The sequence below is a fragment of the Phasianus colchicus genome, chromosome 24 (genome assembly GCF_987193195.1).
Source record: "Phasianus colchicus chromosome 24, bPhaCol1.hap1.1, whole genome shotgun sequence".
Lineage (NCBI taxonomy): Eukaryota > Metazoa > Chordata > Aves > Galliformes > Phasianidae > Phasianus > Phasianus colchicus.
In genome coordinates this window covers 2,803,869-2,822,572 of record NC_143459.1, presented here as the reverse complement: position 1 = coordinate 2,822,572, position 18,704 = coordinate 2,803,869, and the positions used below count along the sequence as shown (strand labels likewise).

Genomic DNA, 18,704 nt, shown 5'->3' with positions numbered 1-18,704 from the left:
CCCCGCTTTACCCCCACCCCCTTTACCCCCCCGTTCCCGATGCCCCCCGTTTCACCCCGCCCCGCCTGGCTCTGCCCCCGCCCCACCCCACCGCTCCCCCCCCGTTCCCTCCCAACGCTCAGCGTTCCGCCTCCGCCTCCTCCCCGCGTCCCCCCCCCCCCCCCCCCCGGCCGCCCCGGGATGTACGGACGCTCCGCCGCCGTCCCATCTCCTCGCAGCGTCTCTGCGGGGCGGCCCCGGCTCCCTCCGCCATGGGGGCCGCGGCCCTCCGAGCCCTTCATTGGGCTCTATTGCTATTGCTGGGCCCTCTGCTTCTCGGCCAAGGTTTACAGGCCAACGCCACTCGTGTTTCCGAGCAACCGTGGGGAGAAGCCGGGGGTATCACCGCCGCCCCCCTCGCCACGGCTCAGGAGGTTCACCCGCTGAACAGACAGCAGCACAATCACTCGAGCGATGGGCATTCCAAACCCCGCAAAGCTTTCCCCGTGCTGGGCATCGATTATTCGCACGTCCGCATCCCCTTCGAGATCTCGCTCTGGATCCTGCTGGCCTGCCTGATGAAGATGGGTAGGGGCTGGGGGCTGGGGGGGGGGGGGAAAGATGGGGAGGGGGGGTTTGGGGAGAGCGGCGGGGTGGGAGACCCCCGGGAGGGACCCTTAGGGTGTGCATGGGGTGGGTGCTGTGAGCACCTCGGCTGCACCCCCTGAGCACCCCGCCGTGACCCCTGAGACCCCCGATTGATTGCAGCCCTATGAGCTCCTCCATGGGGATTGCTTGGGAACCGTAACTGCAACCCCACTGCCACCCTCCGAGCACCCCATTGTGAGCGTCTGAGCGCCCCGCTGCAACCCCTTCAGCACCCAATTGCAACCCCCTGAGCATCCCACCTACAAACCCTGAGCACCCCATTGCAGCCCCCCAAGCACCCCATTGCAGCCTCCCAGGAGCCCCAATGCAGCCCCCCAACCACCCCATTAAAACCCCCAACCACCCCACCTGCACCCCTGTCCTCTCACACCAGCCCCCCGGTGCATCCCTATGCTGATCCCCCCCCGCACACCCCATACAACCCCCCCCTCCATCCCATGGCAGCAGTGGGCATCCCTCTGTCTCCCCACGACCTTGTGTTTGCCGCAGGCCTGGCAGGGGCGCAGTGCCCCCCAACCCCACAGATGGTTCCAGTGCCACCTAACAGCAGGGTCTCCCTGCACCCTGACTGGGAGCAACGTTTTCGTTTTGCTTTTTCCACCGGTGGGGAGGAAGCTTTGTTCGGTGCTTTGTTTCCTTTCCAAACCACGCTGTGCCTTTTGTAACCTTGGAGAAATCCTTTCCAACAGCTCCGTGCTCCCCTTCCCTCCTACCCCTGCCTGCAGCAAAACCCGCTGGGCAGCGCAGTGGGGCTGGGGGTGACGGCTCAGGGCTGTGGGGCACAAAGTGACCGTGGTTGCCTGATGGTTGCCTGAGTGTTTTCCAAGCTTTGATAGTGGGGAAATCACCCCAGAGTGGGATGCAGTGCAGCAGCCCCAGCTGAAAGCAGTGCCCAGCTCCAAGGGTTTCTTTGCGCTGTTACCTTCTCCATGCTGGGAGGGGGTGAGGGGGGAGAGCAGCTCTGTATCCCCATGGTTTTTTTGCACCTCAATTCCCATCGGGTTTAACAGCAGTGTTCCTCACGGGGTGCTGTGACTTAATGGTGCTTTGGGTGCTGAGTGTTCCAAACCCTGCTGCTCAGGCCCAGGAGACCCCCATGCACACCATGCCCAAACCGTACCCCCCCCCCCACGCTCCATGTGCACTGCCCAGTCAAACCCCGTGTTCTGCATGCTTTATTTACAAGGAAAAGCATTCCAGCCCCAGCAACTCAATGCATTTCTGGAACAGCACAACCAGCACAACCAAGCAGGAGGTGCAGCTCCATCCTTCGTGGCTTAGGGTGCGTAAAGAGGAGCCGCACGCCAGGAAATGCAGCCATCAGATCCCCAAAACCACGCGGCCTCTGCTGAGTGCTGGGGGCTGTGGCACTGCGTTGGTTGTCATCCTGCTCGGAACGGAATGAGTGATGAAATCCGGAGTGTCTGTGCGGAAGCTGGAGGAGAAAGGAGGGGCCAAAAGCAAGGCGGCACGCAGGCTGTGAGCAACGCCGCAGCGTGGAGCCCGGCAGCTCGGGGAGCTTTTTCCCTTTGTGCAGTCGTTCCTGGCTATGAGCTGAGCACGGTTCTTTTGCATCGAAAGCGTTATGCAAGGCTGGGGTGGAGGGGTGCGTTCCAGGAGGAGCAGCTTTGCAACTTTGCAAGGGTTCTTTTGGGGACAACGTCTCCCCTGGGGATGCTGAGGGAGCCCAACCCGTCCCTTGGCACATCCAGCAGGGCTTTGCAAGCAGCTCCTCAAAGAGGGGAATGAACACCGGGCTGGGAATTAACAGCGTGGCTTTAATTGCAGCTCCTGTTGTCCACCTCTCCCAGCCATCCCAGCGTTGCAGGAGCTTCCTGCAAAACCGCTGCAGCTCCATGAACTGAGCTGGCAATGGGGCTCAGTGCAGAGGTTTGTGCTTTCTTTTTGCTGCTGGCTGGCTGCAGGCATTCCTTTCCTTCCTGGGGGCACAGCACTGATGTGTGACTGATGTGTGTCCCACAGGCCTGTGCTGCTTCTGCTTCCCCTCATCCCACGCGGAAGGGGAGGCTGCTGCTGAGCACCCGAGTGGTATTTTAAGGCTGTGTGGGAGAAGGAGGGGGTGAGGGACAGACGCAGCAGTGCCGTTCCTGCACCCCCAGCTACAGGCTGGCAGCTCCCAGCACTGGCTGTGCTGGTGGAGGTGGAGCAGCATCAGCTGGAGCTGCTGGGAGCACTGCAGCCAGACTTTGTCCCAGAACCGTCACAGCGCAATGTGGGTTCAGTTATAAATGTTTTTCCTTTGCCAGGGGGAAGGGAAGGAAGGAGCCAGCAGTGTGCCAGCAGGCTGCAGTGTGGTCCCTCTGCTGGCGTGCCGTGGGTTGGGGCTGGTGGTCAGAGCTGTGCTGCTCAGCTCCCAGCTGTGTGCTGCCAGCCTTGGGGAGGAATCAGGCTCAGCTCCATCTCCAGGGCACCCCTCAGGCTCTGCCTTTTAGAACCACAAAGCACAGAGGTGCTGTTCCCATCCTGTGTGAGGACTGAGGTCTGATGGACCCCAGCCCTGCTGCGTCCCAGAGCTCCACCTCCCCTCAGCCCCACTTCAGGGAGCAGCCACGCTGCTGTGCCTTGCAGTGCAAATGGCTTCTGGGGCTGTTATTTCCTACAGGGTGCTGTGGGGTCCCTGCACGGCCCTGAGCTGTGCCATCCTTTTGCTCACTGCTGCGTGCCAGACGTGAATTCGGAGCCCAATGCAGCGCTCAGGTTCTGCTTGGAGCCTGAAGTAATTACTGAGTCATTGCTCCAGTGTCTCTTCCCTGCTTTGCAGCGCCTGTTCTGTCCCTGTGCCTGATGTCCCTGTGCCTCCCCGCAGCCACCACTGTCCCTATGCAGGAAAATATTATATGCTCCGTATCAGCGTGGTGCAAAGCAATCCAGGCAGTGCATCCCTGCAGGGCAGAGAGGTGCACGCTGCAGGGTGACACGGGGCTGCTGTGGGGACAATGCTGCAGTCTGGGGAGCGGTGGGATGGAGGAATTCCCCAGGGATAGGAGCTGGGAGAAGCAGATCAGAGCACAGAGGCTGCAGGTTGGGCTGCGTGCCCTCGCGATGCGCTGCTTCCATTGCCAAAGGACCATTTTTAGAGGCTGACAGCTGCTGTCTGACAGCCAGAGCTGGGTGCTAGAAAGCCTGAGCTCTTCCCAAATGCCACCCCCTTCTGGTTTTGCACGTGGATGAAGGGTGAGGTTTTGCTGGGGGTGCAAATGGTGGCACCTGGGGATGCTGCTGGGACAACGATGCCACCTGCAGGGCTTGGGGAGGAGACGGTGAGGAAGCAGCCAGCTGTGCTTCCCCAAAACCTGCATCACCGTGCTGGAAAGGGGCCGTGGTGTGAGCACAGCGGGCTGGGACAGCTGCAGGGCCTGAGTTCTGTGCTCTGAGTCTGTGGGACTCTTTGATGTGGGATTCCCACATCCTTCAGGCTCCTCCAGGCTGCAGACATCGGGTGAGATCACCTCCAACCACAGCACATTCCCTTTGGTATCAGCTGGTGGCTGTTCTGTTGTTGGGAACAACAGGAAAGGATTTGAAGCACTGATGCAGCTGGTGCCACAGAAGTGTAAAATTGCCGTGCTAATTAATTGAAACAGCCCCTGACTAATGCAGACTCGCTGTGTTCCCATTGCCTTGTGGGGGAAGGATTCAAATGCTGTGCTTTGCCTTCACCCTCTGCTTTGCTGGCTCAGGAAGAGCAGCCATGGCAGTTAATTCTCCTCGCTCTGCCTGTAGCTGAAAGCTGAGCAAGAAACCACCCAAAACTTGAGGGGAAAAAAGCTCCTCATCTGCAAGATGGGGCCAGACACTGCATGGAACTGCTTCAGGGGCTGCCCTGGGTGCTGGGGCTGCTCTCAGAGCATCCTTCCGTGTGCTGCTGTGCAGGCAGAGCTGTGGGCACTGAAAGAGGAAACTTGAAAGTAAGCAATGATGAATTGCTGCAGCTGCCTTGTAAACATTCGAGTTCTTTTTTTTTCTTTTGGGTCCCCGAGGCTTAATTTGTTCAAATGAAAGCTGAAATCCATCAGTGCTGCCAAAGCTCTGAGCATCCCTGCTCCTATCCCTGCTTGTCAGGGCTGCTGTGGCTCTGCAATCTCAGCTGCAAAGTGCAGCAGCGGAGCTGAGAGTTCAGGAGTTTCTTTGGCCACGTGTTGGAGCTCAGTGCTGCTCGAGGCAGCGACTGCCATCTGTGCTGGGTGAGATCTCGCTCATCCCTCTGCCTTCCCTTTGGTTTTCTGACATCTGTGTGTTCATTGAGAGGTGGAAATCTCATCGCTTTCTGTTCTGCTCTTTCCTCGGGCAGAGGAACACACGTTGTGCTGCTGCTTGGGAACAAGGATGTGAAATGCAGACCCTTGGTGGCACACACGTGTGGCTGCACGTTGGGTCGCTGCTGCGGTGGGAATGGAGCAGCTTTGCCCATTCCTGCTTTGCTTGCAGGGCTCCATCCCCGTGGGATGGCTTTGGTGGGGACAGCAGTGACCAAAGGCTCAGCACATTGCTGGGGGGGGGAGATCCCAGAGCAGAAGGATGAAGAGCAAATAGTTGTGATCAGAAGGGGACGGGTGCATCTCCATGGGCTGCACAGCTGCAGTGCAGTTGGCCCTGGGGGCATCTCCTGAGTTCCATGCAATGGGTGGTGGTGGCAGGGAAATAAATCCCCTCTTTCTGCTAAGCCTGCAGGAGGCACCTTTGCAGAAGCAGGCTGGGCTCCCTTTGCACCTTTACAGAATCACAGAATTGTAGGGGTTGGAAGGGAGCTTCTTCCAGTGCTTAGGAATCACAGATGTTTGGGGCAGGGCAGGAGGGAAGGAAGGCAGGTGGGAAGGAAAGGAAGGCAGCTCAGAAGGAAGGAGAAGAAGGCAGCTTAAAAGGAAGGAAGGTAGGTGGGAAGGAAGGCAGCTCCTCGCCCTGGTGCTGCAGGTGGGGTTGCAGAGCAGAGCGCTGTGCCTCTGGCTGTGCCGTGCCTCAGTTTCCCTGGGGAGCTCCTGTCAGGAAGCACTGATGCAGGCTGACTCTCCCAGCTCACTGCTGTCGTGTGCTGCAAATTACATCGCTTTGTTTCGGCCGCCGAAGCCCGGCAGTAATCAGGGCAATATTGTGGCCACATCCTCCCTGCGATCGCAGAGGACACCAGCAGGTTGTTTCCTGAAAGGCTTTTGTTTGTCTTTCCTGCCCGTGTTCCTGCGAGGAAATCTGCCCTTCCTGGGAAAGGTAATTGGCACGGAGGGCTTTGCCCGTGGTGCTCACCTTGGGCTGCCCTGGGATTCACTCCTGAGGCTCCAGGAACCATTTGTTCAATGCTGCCGTGTGTGCAGCAGTGTGGTTTTAGGCATCTCCTGCTCTGGAGCAACGCGGTGCCTTCGTGAAGGTTTGGCTTTGTCCCACGAGTGGATATGATGCAGGTGGGGTGATGGTTGGGCTGGGTGACCTCAGTGCTCTTTTCCAGCCTTGGAGGTGATGCAGGCAGTGGTAGTGCACTGCACTGATTTGTGCATCGCAGCAGCTGAAGAGCTGTGGGCAAAGTACAGCTGTGAGCAGTCCTGCTCCCAGCCCTGTTCCGTGGGGCTGGAGGTGTTTTTTGGAGCCCTTCTTCTATGAAAGCCATCTTAAAAAAGCTCAAGTGCTGCTTCTGGAACCTTCCTGATGCAAAGGCTCGTCCCATCCCAGCAGTGCTGGGTGAGCTGCAAAGCCATCCTGCAGTCGTGTTGATCACATCTGCAATCCAGGAGTGGCTCTGGAATGTGCCCGGGAGAGGAATGCAGTCATTGAGTCAATGGCTTTGCAGTTCCTGGAGTTACTGGGGCTTTCCAGCAGCAAGCTTGGCATGTGATGCATTTACAGCATCCCAAACCCTTCCTTGGCCCCTTGCTCCAGCTCTGTACAGCAGCCCAGCCCTGCTGCTTGGAGTCCCCGTGTTTTCCTCCCTGCAGGCAACTCTGGAGCAGTGGGTGCTGCTGCAGGGTTCTGTGGGGTGCTCCTTTGTGCTGCACCAGGGATGTGGGTTAGCAGGGAGATGCTGCTGCTATGTGGGCAGTGGGGTTGGATGATCTCAGAGGTTCTGTTCCAACCTCGGTGATTGTACGATTTGGAACCCATAGATCTTCCTTACAATCTGCTTTCCTTGCAGAGTGTCCTTGGCTTTTCTGCTGGTTTGAAGGAGCGTTATCTAAACATAGGGCTGGAAATTGGGAGCTGTGGAGCTGCTCGCATGCTGTTCACTGGGGGACACGGGCAAGTGCATTTAATGCCCTTTGTTTCTTCATTCCTCTTTACAGCCGGGAGGAAATTAATACCGGCTCTGTAAAAGACTCCCAGTTGATCTGTTAATTTCTTGTGAGTGCTTTGGAGATAAAACCAGGGGACGAGCCTTTTGTTGCATCGCCTCTCCCTGCTCTCTCCAAAGAGCTCACAAGGCTCCTGCCTGCGGATTGCCACGCTGGTGCTTTGCTGCAGGGATGCTTTTTGCTGGTACAGTGGTACGATTCCCCCTGCACTGCCTGTGTGCTGCAGCAGTGCTCAGCTGGGGCACGGCTGGGAGGTGATGGGGGTTGTCCTGTCCCCTCCTGGAGGCTTCTTTGAGCACTGTGTGCTGCTCGGGCATCAAATCCCACGCACAGTGGTTGGGCTGAGCCACGTGGAAGCGTGCAGAGTGATGCAGCAGGAGCAGCATTGGGTCCTTCCCTGCTGCAGCACTCCTGCATGGCTGTGGTTTGCTGCTCAGCGCAGTGGGGCGCAGTGTTTCATTTCAGTTCATCCTGATTAATTAGCCAAGGGGAAGCGCTCGGGTTGAGCAGGTTTTAATTGGGATGAGGGCACCCTGAGTTTTCCAGTAGGAAATTCTCCTGGGCTCCAGAGCCTGCAGACGTGGGGAGGCTCAACCACGGATCCGTGCACCTCGTTATGGCTGTTCTGTGCTTTGCATCAGCTTGTTTGTCAGCTCAGAGCAGCCCTGGCAGGCTGACATGCCCGCTGCCTGCAGATGAATCACAGCTCTCCGGTGTGCCAGGGTCTGTTGCATCCTCCTCCTGTTTTGCAGCACTGCAGCAGTGCTGGTGGGGTCCCAGGGCAGCTGTGTTCATCTGGCAGCACTGCAGTGCTGCATCCTCACTCCTGCAGGGCTCTGTGCACAGGGAATGGGGCTTTGCCCGAGGCGAAGGAGGAGATGGAGCCACGAGGATTTGCTCCAGATCAAACAAAGAGTTGTGCTCGAACCTCATTACTTTCTCGCTGCTAATTAGGAAGAAAAGCCGAGGAATGGGAACGTAATTAATTGATGCTGCTTTTGGTGACTCGGGGCTCTGCACAGAGCAGGGCAGCATCCGTGTGCACAGCCTGGGCTCCTTGGTGCCAGCCCTACCAGTCCCATGGCAGTCAATAGCCATTAAGGCCCGTTGCTATTTGCCAGAGATACAGCCCTTATTATTTTTCAGAGCTGATTTCCCACTCTTACTGCCCTCAAACGGAGCTCAATGGTTGCTCCCCCCCCCCCCTGCACTGAATCACCCCTTGTTCCCCTTCCCTGCCCCTCGTGCTGCAAACAAATGAATGGAGGCGGTTTGGATAGGAGAGCTGTGGCTGCCTGGCACAGCCCTGTGTGAGAAGGTGACCGATCCCGAGCTGCTGCTGTGCAGGAGATAAGAGCAGTGCTGATAGCTCTGGGACGGCCCCAGTGAGCCCAAACCTGAAAGGTACAGAGCAGCAAGCAGACACTGCCAGGTACAGCTCAGCCCAGCCTCCTCCCCCACCACCTCTGCTCACTGCAGCCCTTCCTTGTGCAGCACAGCATTTCTTGCTCTGAGGTGCAGGTTTTGGGGTCACCAGAAAGGGAAAGCTGAGCAGCAGTTGGAGAGCTGCCCCAGCCCTGCTTCTGTCCCTCTTTTCCCCCATCAGGACCCACCCTGCTGCATCCCCCAGCCCCAGCAGTGCCCCAGTGCTGAGGCTGTGCTGCCTGGTCTGTGGCACCAGAAGGGTTCGTGTGGCTTTCAGAGGGGCTCTGCTGGTGCTGAGCCACACGTGCCCCTACAGCCTGCGCTCTCTGCAGTGTCCTTCAGAAGGGCAGCCCTGCAGGGCAGACGTGAGGGCTCAGCTCCTTCCAAACATGGGTGATTTTTAGGTGTCGGGGGGTTCCGTGGCTCCGACTCGAGCACAGCCCCAGGGGTTGGAGCAGAGAAGTGCATAAAGGCTTCACTGCTTTTTTCTTTCACCGTAAATGCTCTTGGAAAGTATTTGATTAAAATGTTATTAAAACGTTCTCTTCGTGCTGCTCAGGGAGAGGTCTTTACATCTACCAAGTGCTGCCAGAGCGATGACTAAGCTGACCTTGGGTCCCATGCTGGAGAGCTGCACTGCAGCGCTGGGGTGATGGGAGGGGGGGGGGAAGCCTGGATGGATGGGATGGAGCTGTGCAGGGGGGCAGATGGCTGCACCCCAATGGGAGTGCAGTGCCCGTGGCCTCAGATTTCCAAACGGCTGGGAGCAGCAGGGGGCAATCAGATCCCCTCTTTGAGCTGCATCCCTCCCTGTTCCATCCCTCTGTCCTCAAACCCTGTCCCTCTGTATCCTTCCCATCTGGGCAGCTTGGGCAGAAGGCAGCTCGGATATGGCAGTTTGGGGCCAGGAGGCAGAGAAGGAGGACACGCCATGGGATGGAGCTCACATAGCATGGGGCACAGCATCCAACCCACCCGCCGGCGCTGCCGTAACACAGCTGAGGAAGGTCAGAGCAGCGTGTAGCTTGGAGCCTGTCCAGGGTGGTTGGGTTGGGAGTAAATGTTTACGTGGCCACGCATCCATCAGCATTGAGGGCCTGGGGAAAGGCAGCCAGGTCCTGATTGTCAGCACGCGGGTGGACCTCCGGGAGCTCTCGCTTGTGGCAAAGCTCATGGTTTGCCATCACCATTCACCTCTCTGTGCCTGGGGACCCACGGATGCTCACCGTGAACTTGGACGGCCTCTTTGAGCATCCACAGCCTCTGAGCAGCAGCGAGAGGAAGGCTCCCTGCACCAGCAGCTCTGCAGGGCAGGAGTTGTGTTCTTGCCCTGCACCGGCTGTGCTGGGATTGAAGCAGCTCCATGCAAATGTTTTGAGACCAAAACGAAGGCACCCAGTGCTGATGAGCCGCGGGGCAAAGTCCTCTGCAGTGCAGGCGATGCCTCACAGCAGCCCCAAATCTCCACAGCAGTGATTTCACCCTTTTTGGAGCTTGAGCTGCACTTGACCTTGGCTGGCATGAAGGCTGCAGAGCCGGTCCCACCACCCTGCCCTGCCCCAAACCTCAGCCTGCATTGCAGCCCCATGCTCACCGTGCAGCCAGACTGAACCCATTAGCTTGCACATTTCCTTGTTTGCTCTCAGGGCTGGTGTTTACCCAACCGTTCTTGCTCTGGATACACACAGTGTTTGATAGCAGAGGAGCTGCCTCCACGGAATCAAAGGCATGATTAACATGCAGCCCGTGTGAGTGTATTTTTAGGGACCTAAAGCACCAAATTCACATCGGTGCACGAATGTTTCAGTTTGATGGGATCCAGGGGCCCGTGGGGAAGAAGTGAGAGATCCTTAAATTTGTGTTTTATTCATGCTGGGATGTGCTCAGTGAGTGAGCACCGGTGAGCTGCAGGCTTCGTGCTGCTTGTGTAGCTTTCCATCTGGTTGTGGCCAGGGCTGGCTTCTGAGTGCCATCTGCAATGAGCTGTGCTAGGGGAAGGGATTACTGTGCACCGTGCTGCTGCACCTCACTTGTGTGGCACCTGCAGAGGTGGTGGGAGCGTGGAGCAGCTCCTGGTGGGGATGGGCTGAGAGCCCTGGGGCTGTTCCCTGCAGAAAGGGAAGATCTGAGCAGCACTGACTGATATCTGTAAGGGGGCAGTGAGGAGGATGGGGCCGGGCTCTGTCCAGTGGTGCAGAGGATGCTCTCCTGTATGATGTGCTATAGGGAACCTGCTCTGGGGGACTGCTCCTCTGCCATCCTCAGGCTTTGCTCTGGCAGTGCTGCTGCAACAAAGCCAGCACAGAAAGCAGGCTCCTTACCCCTCATCACAGCACCTGAGACCTTCCAGAGCCACCAGAGCCCCGTGAGGCCATGCCAGACCCATCCAGGCTGTGAGGAGCACTGCAGTCGGAGCTCTGCTCCATCCTCGGATCCAGCAGCTGACTCACTGCTGGGCACAGGGGGGAGGCATTTTGCTTTCCAGACATGTTTGTCCTGCACCAGAGGAGGGAGGGACGAGCTGGCAGTGTGATGGTGCAGAGCCGCCCGCGTCGCCGCCGAGGGTTTGAGTCCACAGCGTGCAGATGGTACAGCCAGAAGGAATGATGGAACACGGTGTCAGCGGTGCCTGATGGGAAACCCATCCCTTTGCCAGGGAACAAATGTGCCTCGCTTCAAAGTCATCCTTATAAATCCTGGGAGACGATCCAGGGAAGCCCTCCCTGCGTCTGCAGCCCTCTGGCAGGGATGGGGTTGCATGGACCTGGGGGCTGCATTGACCCCAAGGCATCCTAAGGGATGGGACGTTGCCATGGGGCACAACGTGAGCCCCGCGTGGGTCTGATGGGAGGTAAATGCAGCACCTACGTGTGCTGGGAATGAGTAATTCTGTTGGGAAGAGCTGGAGCCAGCAGCAGCTTGTGTGAGCACTGTGCGTGCTGCCAGCGCTGGCACGGGGCTGGGGGTCCACTGAGTCCCCCCCCATCAGCCTGGGCTCTGTGCTGTGAGGACAAGCAGTGGTACTGTATGGCAGCCCAGCTTCCAGTTTCCACTTCACAGCTTGGGAGCAGGGGGCAGAAAGGGGAGCTGAGGCAAGCAGGAGGTTCTGAAGATCACAGGGAAGGCTGGGGAGCGGTCCCTCGTTCCCACATCCTCCGTTCCCATAGCCAACGTGTGCTCTGCTCTCTCCTCTCCAGGCTTCCACGTGATGTCCTCAGTGTCCAAAGTGGTTCCCGAGAGCTGCCTGCTCATCGTGGTGGGCCTTCTGGTCGGCGGGCTCATTAAAGCCGTGGGCGAAAAGCCCCCCATCCTCAAATCAGACATCTTCTTCCTCTTCCTTCTCCCTCCCATCATTTTGGACGCCGGTTATTTCCTTCCCTTGCGCCAGTTCACGGAGAACCTGGGCACCATCCTCATCTTCGCCGTGGTGGGGACGCTCTGGAATGCATTTTTCCTGGGGGGGCTGATGTATGCTGTGTGCCAGATCGGCGGCAGCGGCCTCAACCACATCGGTCTGCTGGCCAACCTGCTGTTCGGCAGCATCATCTCGGCCGTGGACCCGGTGGCAGTGCTGGCTGTCTTTGAGGAGATCCACATCAACGAGCTGCTGCACATCCTGGTCTTTGGGGAGTCCCTGCTGAACGACGCCGTCACGGTGGTGAGCGGAGGTTGTTGGGGTTTGCTTTGGGGAGGCACCAGGATTGGTGCCTTCGGTCTGCGGGATGCTGCTGGCACAGGGCTGGGTGGTGCGGGCTGCAGGGCTGCAGTGCTGTGCTTGCTTCTGAACTTCTGCAGGTGCAGAGATAAATATAGCAGCTGAAAACACTGCAGAGGTGCTTTGAGGTGATGTGCTTCGCTTGACGGGTTGGGAAGGCCGGGAGCGTGTGCTCAGAGCTCTGCTGCATCTCAGGGAGCTTTGCTGGCTCGCTGCCCCACAGCTTCATCCCACAGGGATGAGGGGATGCTGCTTTCTGACCCCAGTGCTGAGGTCCTGCTGTCACCCAGCAAAAGCAATGAGGGGCACAGAGGATCCGTGCTGTCCCCAAAGGACAGCTGTGTCCAGGTGCTGGCATGGCTGTCGTCCTCCTGCCTGCAGTGCTGACCTCCACGTTTACTCCCAGCCCACTGCTTTTTCCTGGCTCTGCTCCCACGCCCCATCTGCTCTGCTCAGCATGCTGCAGAGGGTGAGGAGGAACGTGCTGTCCCAGCACAGGGCTTTTCCCAGGAGCTTTTCTCCCTTTTTGCCCTGGGCTGTGTCCTCGCTCCCATCCCTAAGGAATACTTTTGCCTTCTGATCTCACATCTGTCCCAGCCCGGGCCCCAGGAACCAGCTCTGGCATGCTGGGCCTGGCACCCTGCCCTCCCCCTACTCCAAGTACCCTGCAGGATGCTCAGATTCCTCTTCCTGCTTTAAAATCTCTCCAGTAAACACATCCAGAAGTGAGAGATGCAGCCCAGGGTGGGCTCCTTGCAAGGCTGCCCTGTCAGCTACAAAGCAGCATGAAGGTTTGGGCCGTGCTCTGTGCTGAGCAGGGGCAGCTGTTGGCTTTTCTCCCCACGTGGCCGTTGGGTGTCCTCATTTATCCATTGGGAGGTGGAAACGATCTCTTGATGGGTCATCCTTGCCTGGAGCCCCTCCAGGGATGGCAGCTGGGTCTGTAGTGGAGAACAGAGCTGTCCTGGATGTGTGTCCAGCTGTGTGACAGCAAAGCACCGCCAGCTTTTTCTGCTGGCTGAAGCACGGGATGCAGCTCTGTGCTCTGACGTGGCCAGGCTCCCTTGGGTGTCTGCATGCATCCCTGCTATGCTCTCCTAAGGATGGTCCCTAAGCAGAGCTCTGAGGTGAGGGGATCTCTTACCAGCAGGGCAGCTTGAAACCCCCTCTCCCTTCTCGTTCCCAGGTCCTCTACCACCTTTTTGAGGAGTTTGCCAACTTTGAGCAAGTGACCATTATCGATATCATCCTTGGCTTCCTCAGCTTCTTCGTGGTGTCTCTGGGCGGCGTCTTCGTGGGCGTCATTTATGGGCTGATTGCTGCCTTCACGTCCCGCTTCACCTCCAACATCCGTGTCATCGAGCCCCTCTTCGTCTTCCTCTACAGCTACATGGCCTACCTCTCTGCTGAGCTCTTCCACCTCTCCGGCATCATGGCGTGAGTTGGGTGCGGTGGGATGAGGTGCCCTCCTACCCCAGGACCCCGCTTTCGGGGGATTTGCCCTCCATACAGTCCCAGCATGGCCAGTGCACACCTGATGAGGGCCAGGGCTGAGTTTGGGCACAAAGGCAGCGGGGAGAGAGTCTCACTTGGGCTGTCCCACAGATCCCAAAGCACTGACGGCCCATTTCCCACTCCTCCAGGCACATGGTGGCAGGCAGGCCCTGCTGGGTGCTCACAGCACGTTGGGTTTGTGCTGCCTGCTTCCAGGCAACCAGGGGGAAGGAAAATCCTTCCGTTGCCCTCCCTGGATCCCTGGCATCTCACAAGCCCTGTGCTGCAGGGCCGTGGCTTGGGGCTGCCCCCACTGCTGCTGAGTGCCCCCTCCTTGCCCCTAGGCTCATCGCCTCCGGCGTGGTCATGCGACCCTACGTGGAAGCCAACATCTCCCACAAGTCCCACACCACCATCAAGTATTTCCTCAAGATGTGGAGCAGCGTGAGCGAGACCCTCATCTTCATCTTCCTGGGTGTCTCCACCGTGGCTGGTCAGCACTACTGGAACTGGACCTTCGTCATCAGCACGCTGCTCTTCTGCCTCATCGCCAGGGTTTTGGGTGAGCTCTTGGGTTGTGGGCTCCTCTCAGGGCCACCAGGTCCCAGTTTGCCTTGCTGGGAAGACTGGAGTTGACTGGGTAGCACTGCTCCACGGCGGGCATTGGACTTTTCTTGTGGTTGGCTTTATGGGAAGATGGGGGTGAGGTTTGTGCTGGGTGTGGGGTTGGGATGAGCGTGCACCCAAGGGTACGAGGAGCATATCCCTCGTGTTAAAGGGTACAGCACTGCTCTGGCGGGGTTTCTGCAGGTCTGGGGGCTTCCTTCACCATCTCTGTGCACTCCCCAGGCGTCCTGGTCCTCACCTGGTTCATCAACAAATTCCGTATCGTGAAGCTGACACCAAAGGATCAGTTCATCATTGCCTACGGGGGCCTGCGGGGAGCCATCGCCTTCTCCCTCTGTTACCTCCTCGACTACGAGCACTTTAACATGAGGGACATGTTCCTCACGGCCATCATCACCGTCATCTTCTTCACTGTCTTCGTGCAGGTTGGTGGCAAGTGGGTCCGGAGAGGCAAAGAGCCCTGTGGGGGTGTGGAAATGATGAAAGCGAGGAGCTGCCACTCATAGAATCATACAACCATGGGAGGGCTGAGGTTGGAGGTGACCTTAAAACCCACCCAGCCCCAACCCCGTGCTGGTTGCTTCCCACCACATCCATCTGCCCGCGCTCTGACCCTCCTGCCCCGTTCCCAGGGGATGACCATCCGGCCCCTGGTGGATCTGTTGGCTGTGAAGAAGAAGCAGGAGACGAAGCGCTCCATCAACGAGGAGATCCACACTCAGGTAACGCCTTGTTCCCAGCCCTTGGCACACATCCCTTCTCTGCCTCAGCCCTCTTCTTTCTCTGCTTCTGCCACCTCCACCGCTGTACCCAGGCGGGTGCACGGAGCGGGAGCTGCCCCTAAATGGTACCCAAGGTAAGGGGGCACGGAGCGAGGGCTCTCCCCTTCTGTGTCGTCCGATGCCCGCTCCGCCCCACACCTCCCCTCTCTGCCTGAGCTGCGTAGGACCGCCCGCCCTCCCGAGGCCCCCCTGGACCCACAGCCCTGATGTCACACCCCGCCGAGTGCCGTCACCCCGTGTCAGTGTGGGGTGGGGAGGGGGAGAGGCGGCGGCAGCCCACCAGCTGCCCTGCACCTTCTCTTGCAGTTCCTGGATCACCTTCTGACGGGGATCGAGGATATCTGCGGTCACTACGGGCATCACCACTGGAAAGACAAGTGAGGAGGGGGGTTTGGTGGGAGCTGGGGGTGAGATGGGGATGGGGTTGAGTTGCCGACTGGCAACCCAGGCTTGGGGTTTTCCTTAGGCTGTGGAAGCTGCATGCACTCCTCCCAGTGAATCACAGTGCTGGGCTGAGTGTGAGCGAGGTGTGGGGCTGCACCGCTTTGCCACGCTGCGTGCAAAGGGGGGGGAATTCCTGCAGGATGCCCCATAGCAGCTCGAGGCTGTGGGGTCTGCCTGGCTCCAAAGGGGGACCCAACCGGATGATCCGCAGGGGTTGGGTGTGCTGGGGCAGGGGCAGATGTGATGATGTACCACCTCTCCTTCTTTCCCCACGTTGTCGGGAAGGCTGAATCGCTTCAACAAGAAGTATGTGAAGAAGTGCCTGATAGCAGGAGAGCGCTCCAAGGAGCCGCAGCTCATCGCTTTCTATCACAAGATGGAGATGAAGCAGGCGATCGAGCTGGTGGAGAGTGGGGGCTTGGGCAAGATCCCCTCCACCATCTCCGCTGTCTCCATCCAGTGAGTTCCCAGCCACCCTGTGCTGCCCGTTGGTGGGCAGGCTGCCTTCAGCCCTGCCGTGTGCTGTGGCACTGTGAGTCTGAGTGCTGTCTGTCCCTGCAGGAACATCAGCCCCAAGACCCTCCCTGTGGAACGTGTCATCCCGACCCTGTCCAAGGACAAGGAGGAGGAAATCCGGAAAATCCTCCGCAGCAACCTGCAGAAAACCAGGCAGAGGGTGAGGCGTGCCCCGTGCTGTGCCCTCGCCCCACGTTTCCCCTTTGCTTCCCTGGGGTGGCCCTCAATCTGCAGCCCTCAGCGCCAGCTGTGCCCCTCTGCCCATCCTGAGCTCAGCCCCATGTGTTCCCAGTCTCTGTTCCCTCCCCAAAAGACACTGGGATGGTGCTGAGGGGAGGCTGCCTTGTTGGCTGAGCCCTTCCTGGGCTGTGGTGGGCGAGATGAGACATCCCATGGGATGAACCACAAGGGGATGGAGGTGCTCTGCCCACGGGCAGCTGTTTCATCCCATCTCCAAAGGTGACGGTGCCGTGACCTCCCTTTGCCTTCCCATTTTTCACCCATCTCCTTTTCTTGGGTGTTTGCACAGCTGCGATCCTACAACAGGCACACGCTGGTGGCTGACCCCTATGAGGAAGCCTGGAACCAAATGCTCCTGAGGAGGCAGAAAATCCGGCAAGCTGATCACCAGGTCAGGAGGATCAGGGGGACTCTGGTGAGGGACGGGGCGGGCATGGAGGTGGACGGGGCTTCCAGCCTGGGAAGAGCATCACTGTCCTGCACGGGGTTCCACTATAGCTGTCCCTGCCCTCTGGTCATTGCAGCATGAAGGCAGATGCAGAGCAAGTCTATGCAGCATGGCTGGGAGGATACATTTACCCTCTGCATCCCACTGCTGCTTCTTGCTCATCCCTGAGGCTCGGGATCAATTCCCCACTTCCCCGGGGCCGTTTGGCTGCAGGCAGTCCCTCATGCTGCTTTCCCTGTGTTCTGGTTGCAGAATGCCTACCTGACAGTGCCAGCCAACAAGATTGATTCTCCCACCATGTCCCGGGCTCGCATCGGCTCAGGTAGGGTGGGATGGAGCTGGGGGGACACACAGGTGTTGGTGTCATGCTGAGCATCACTGGGTGTGCAGGTGCTCAGGGGTTGTGCTGTCCTGTATCCCTGTGCTGTCCTGTATCCCTGTGCTGTCCTGTGTCCCCTGTGCTGTCCCATGTCCCTCCTACTGTCCTCTGTCCCCTCTGTTGTCCTGTGTCCCTTCAGCTGTCCCATGTTCCTTCTGCTGCCCTGTGTCCCTTCTGTTGTCCTGTGTCCTCTCTGCTGTCCCGCATCCCCTCTTCTCCTCTGCCCTGTGCATCCTTGGGGACAGCAGCTAGGCGGCAGGAGAGGAACCATCGAGCAGAGGCAGCTCTGCGTTGCTGCTTGCTGAAGCAGTGTTTGCTCAGCAGAGGGCAGCTTCGCCCCTTTCAATCCGTGCAAGCGGAGCTGGGCTGGCCGGTGCTTTCCGAACGGGATGCGCAGATCAGAAAAAGGCTCCAAAGTCAGAGTGAGCCCGGGGGGGCGCAGACCCCAAAGACCTGCAGTGCATTAGCTGGTGGTCCCCCCCCGGCACTCCCCAGGCTGACCCGATTTACCCACACCCCTCTCTGCCCCCCCCCCAGACCCGCTGGCCTACGAACCCAAGCCGGACTCGGAGAACCTCCCCATCATCACCATCGACCCGGCCTCCCCGCAGTCCCCGGAGTCGGTGGACCTGCCCAACGAGGTGCCCAAGGGCTGCGGTGGCCTGCCGCCCTCCCCCGAGGAGGATGAGGAGGGGTTGGTGATGCGGCCCAAGGAGCCTTCCTCCCCTGGCACCGACGACGTCTTCACCCCGGGGACCGGCGACAGCCCCAGCAGCCAGAGGATGCTGCGGTGTCTGAGCGACCCGGGGCCGCGGCAGGAGCCGGAGGAGGGAGAACCCTTCATCCCCAAGGGGCAGTAGTGCGGGGCTGCCCCTTCCTTCCTCTGGTTTCTCTCTCTCTCTTCGTTTTCTTTCTTTGCTCCCCCCACACTTTCGGGTTCCTCTATCACTACACACCGGGTTTGGGAAGGGGGGACCGTCCTGGATGGATGGGAGCTGTGGGAACAGCTCTGCCCTGCGAGCCGTGGACCGGCTGAAGAGCAGGATGGAGCCCTGGATTTGGGACACCCGGCCCTGGGGTGAGGACTCTCCCTGGGCTCCAGGGCTGGCAGTGCTGCAGGGGGCTGTGCTGGAGGTGACCCCAACCCCCAACAGTGACCCCATGGGGCGGCGTTGGGCTGTGGCTGCAGAACTGGGGGCGCACGGCTTCACCTCTCCTTTTGCTTGCTGCATCTGCACCCCGTGAGCCCAGGGGTGCAGCGCATGGAGGTGGGGGGCCGGGGTCTGCATCACCACTCCCCCTCCACAGCCTCATTCCCCACAGGGCCACCCACCCCAGTGCTGCTGGGTCTCGCTCAATAAATATCCTATAACCACGCGGGGGTCCCCGCTCCCCTCGCGCCCTGCAAAACCTGAGCCTCTCCGTCCCTCCTGGATGCCGAGCATCCCCAGCCCCATGCATGTCCCCTTCTTAAACCCCCACACAGGGGTGGAAGCAGAGCTGCTCCTTAACCAAAGAGCCCCGGGTTCGGCGCAGCACGCAGATTGTATTTCCCATGCGCCGTCCCGCCGGCGTGCATCGTGCCCTGCTTCCAGGAGGGAGAGAGGAGCAGTGACAATTCTCTTGTATAGCAAGGAAAAAAGAAACAAAAAAAAAAAAAAAAACAACAAAAAAAAAACGCCACATATGT

At 59.0% G+C, this 18,704-nt stretch overlaps 1 protein-coding gene across 1 annotated transcript; it reads left to right on the top strand.

Moving 5' to 3' along the window:
• Nucleotides 1-169: 169 nt before the first annotated feature.
• Nucleotides 170-18,704, top strand: SLC9A1 (solute carrier family 9 member A1). The gene is made up of 12 exons (XM_031595036.2): nt 170-567; nt 11,567-12,027; nt 13,271-13,521; nt 13,923-14,140; nt 14,428-14,630; nt 14,838-14,927; nt 15,294-15,364; nt 15,717-15,890; nt 15,993-16,107; nt 16,477-16,578; nt 16,888-16,957; nt 17,552-18,704. Exons 1-12 carry the CDS (start codon nt 252-254, stop codon nt 17,872-17,874), a joined length of 2,394 nt encoding a protein of 797 aa, XP_031450896.2. The 5' UTR covers nt 170-251; the 3' UTR covers nt 17,875-18,704.

Coding starts and splice junctions, on each gene's coding strand:
- SLC9A1 (XM_031595036.2), top strand. CDS start 252: ATGGGGGCCGCGGCCCTCCGAGCCCTTCATTGGGCTCTATTGCTATTG. Junction 14,141..14,427: donor CCTCATCGCCAGGGTTTTGG/GTGAGCTCTTGG, acceptor TGCACTCCCCAG/GCGTCCTGGTCCTCACCTGG. Junction 16,958..17,551: donor CCGGGCTCGCATCGGCTCAG/GTAGGGTGGGAT, acceptor CCCCCCCCCCAG/ACCCGCTGGCCTACGAACCC.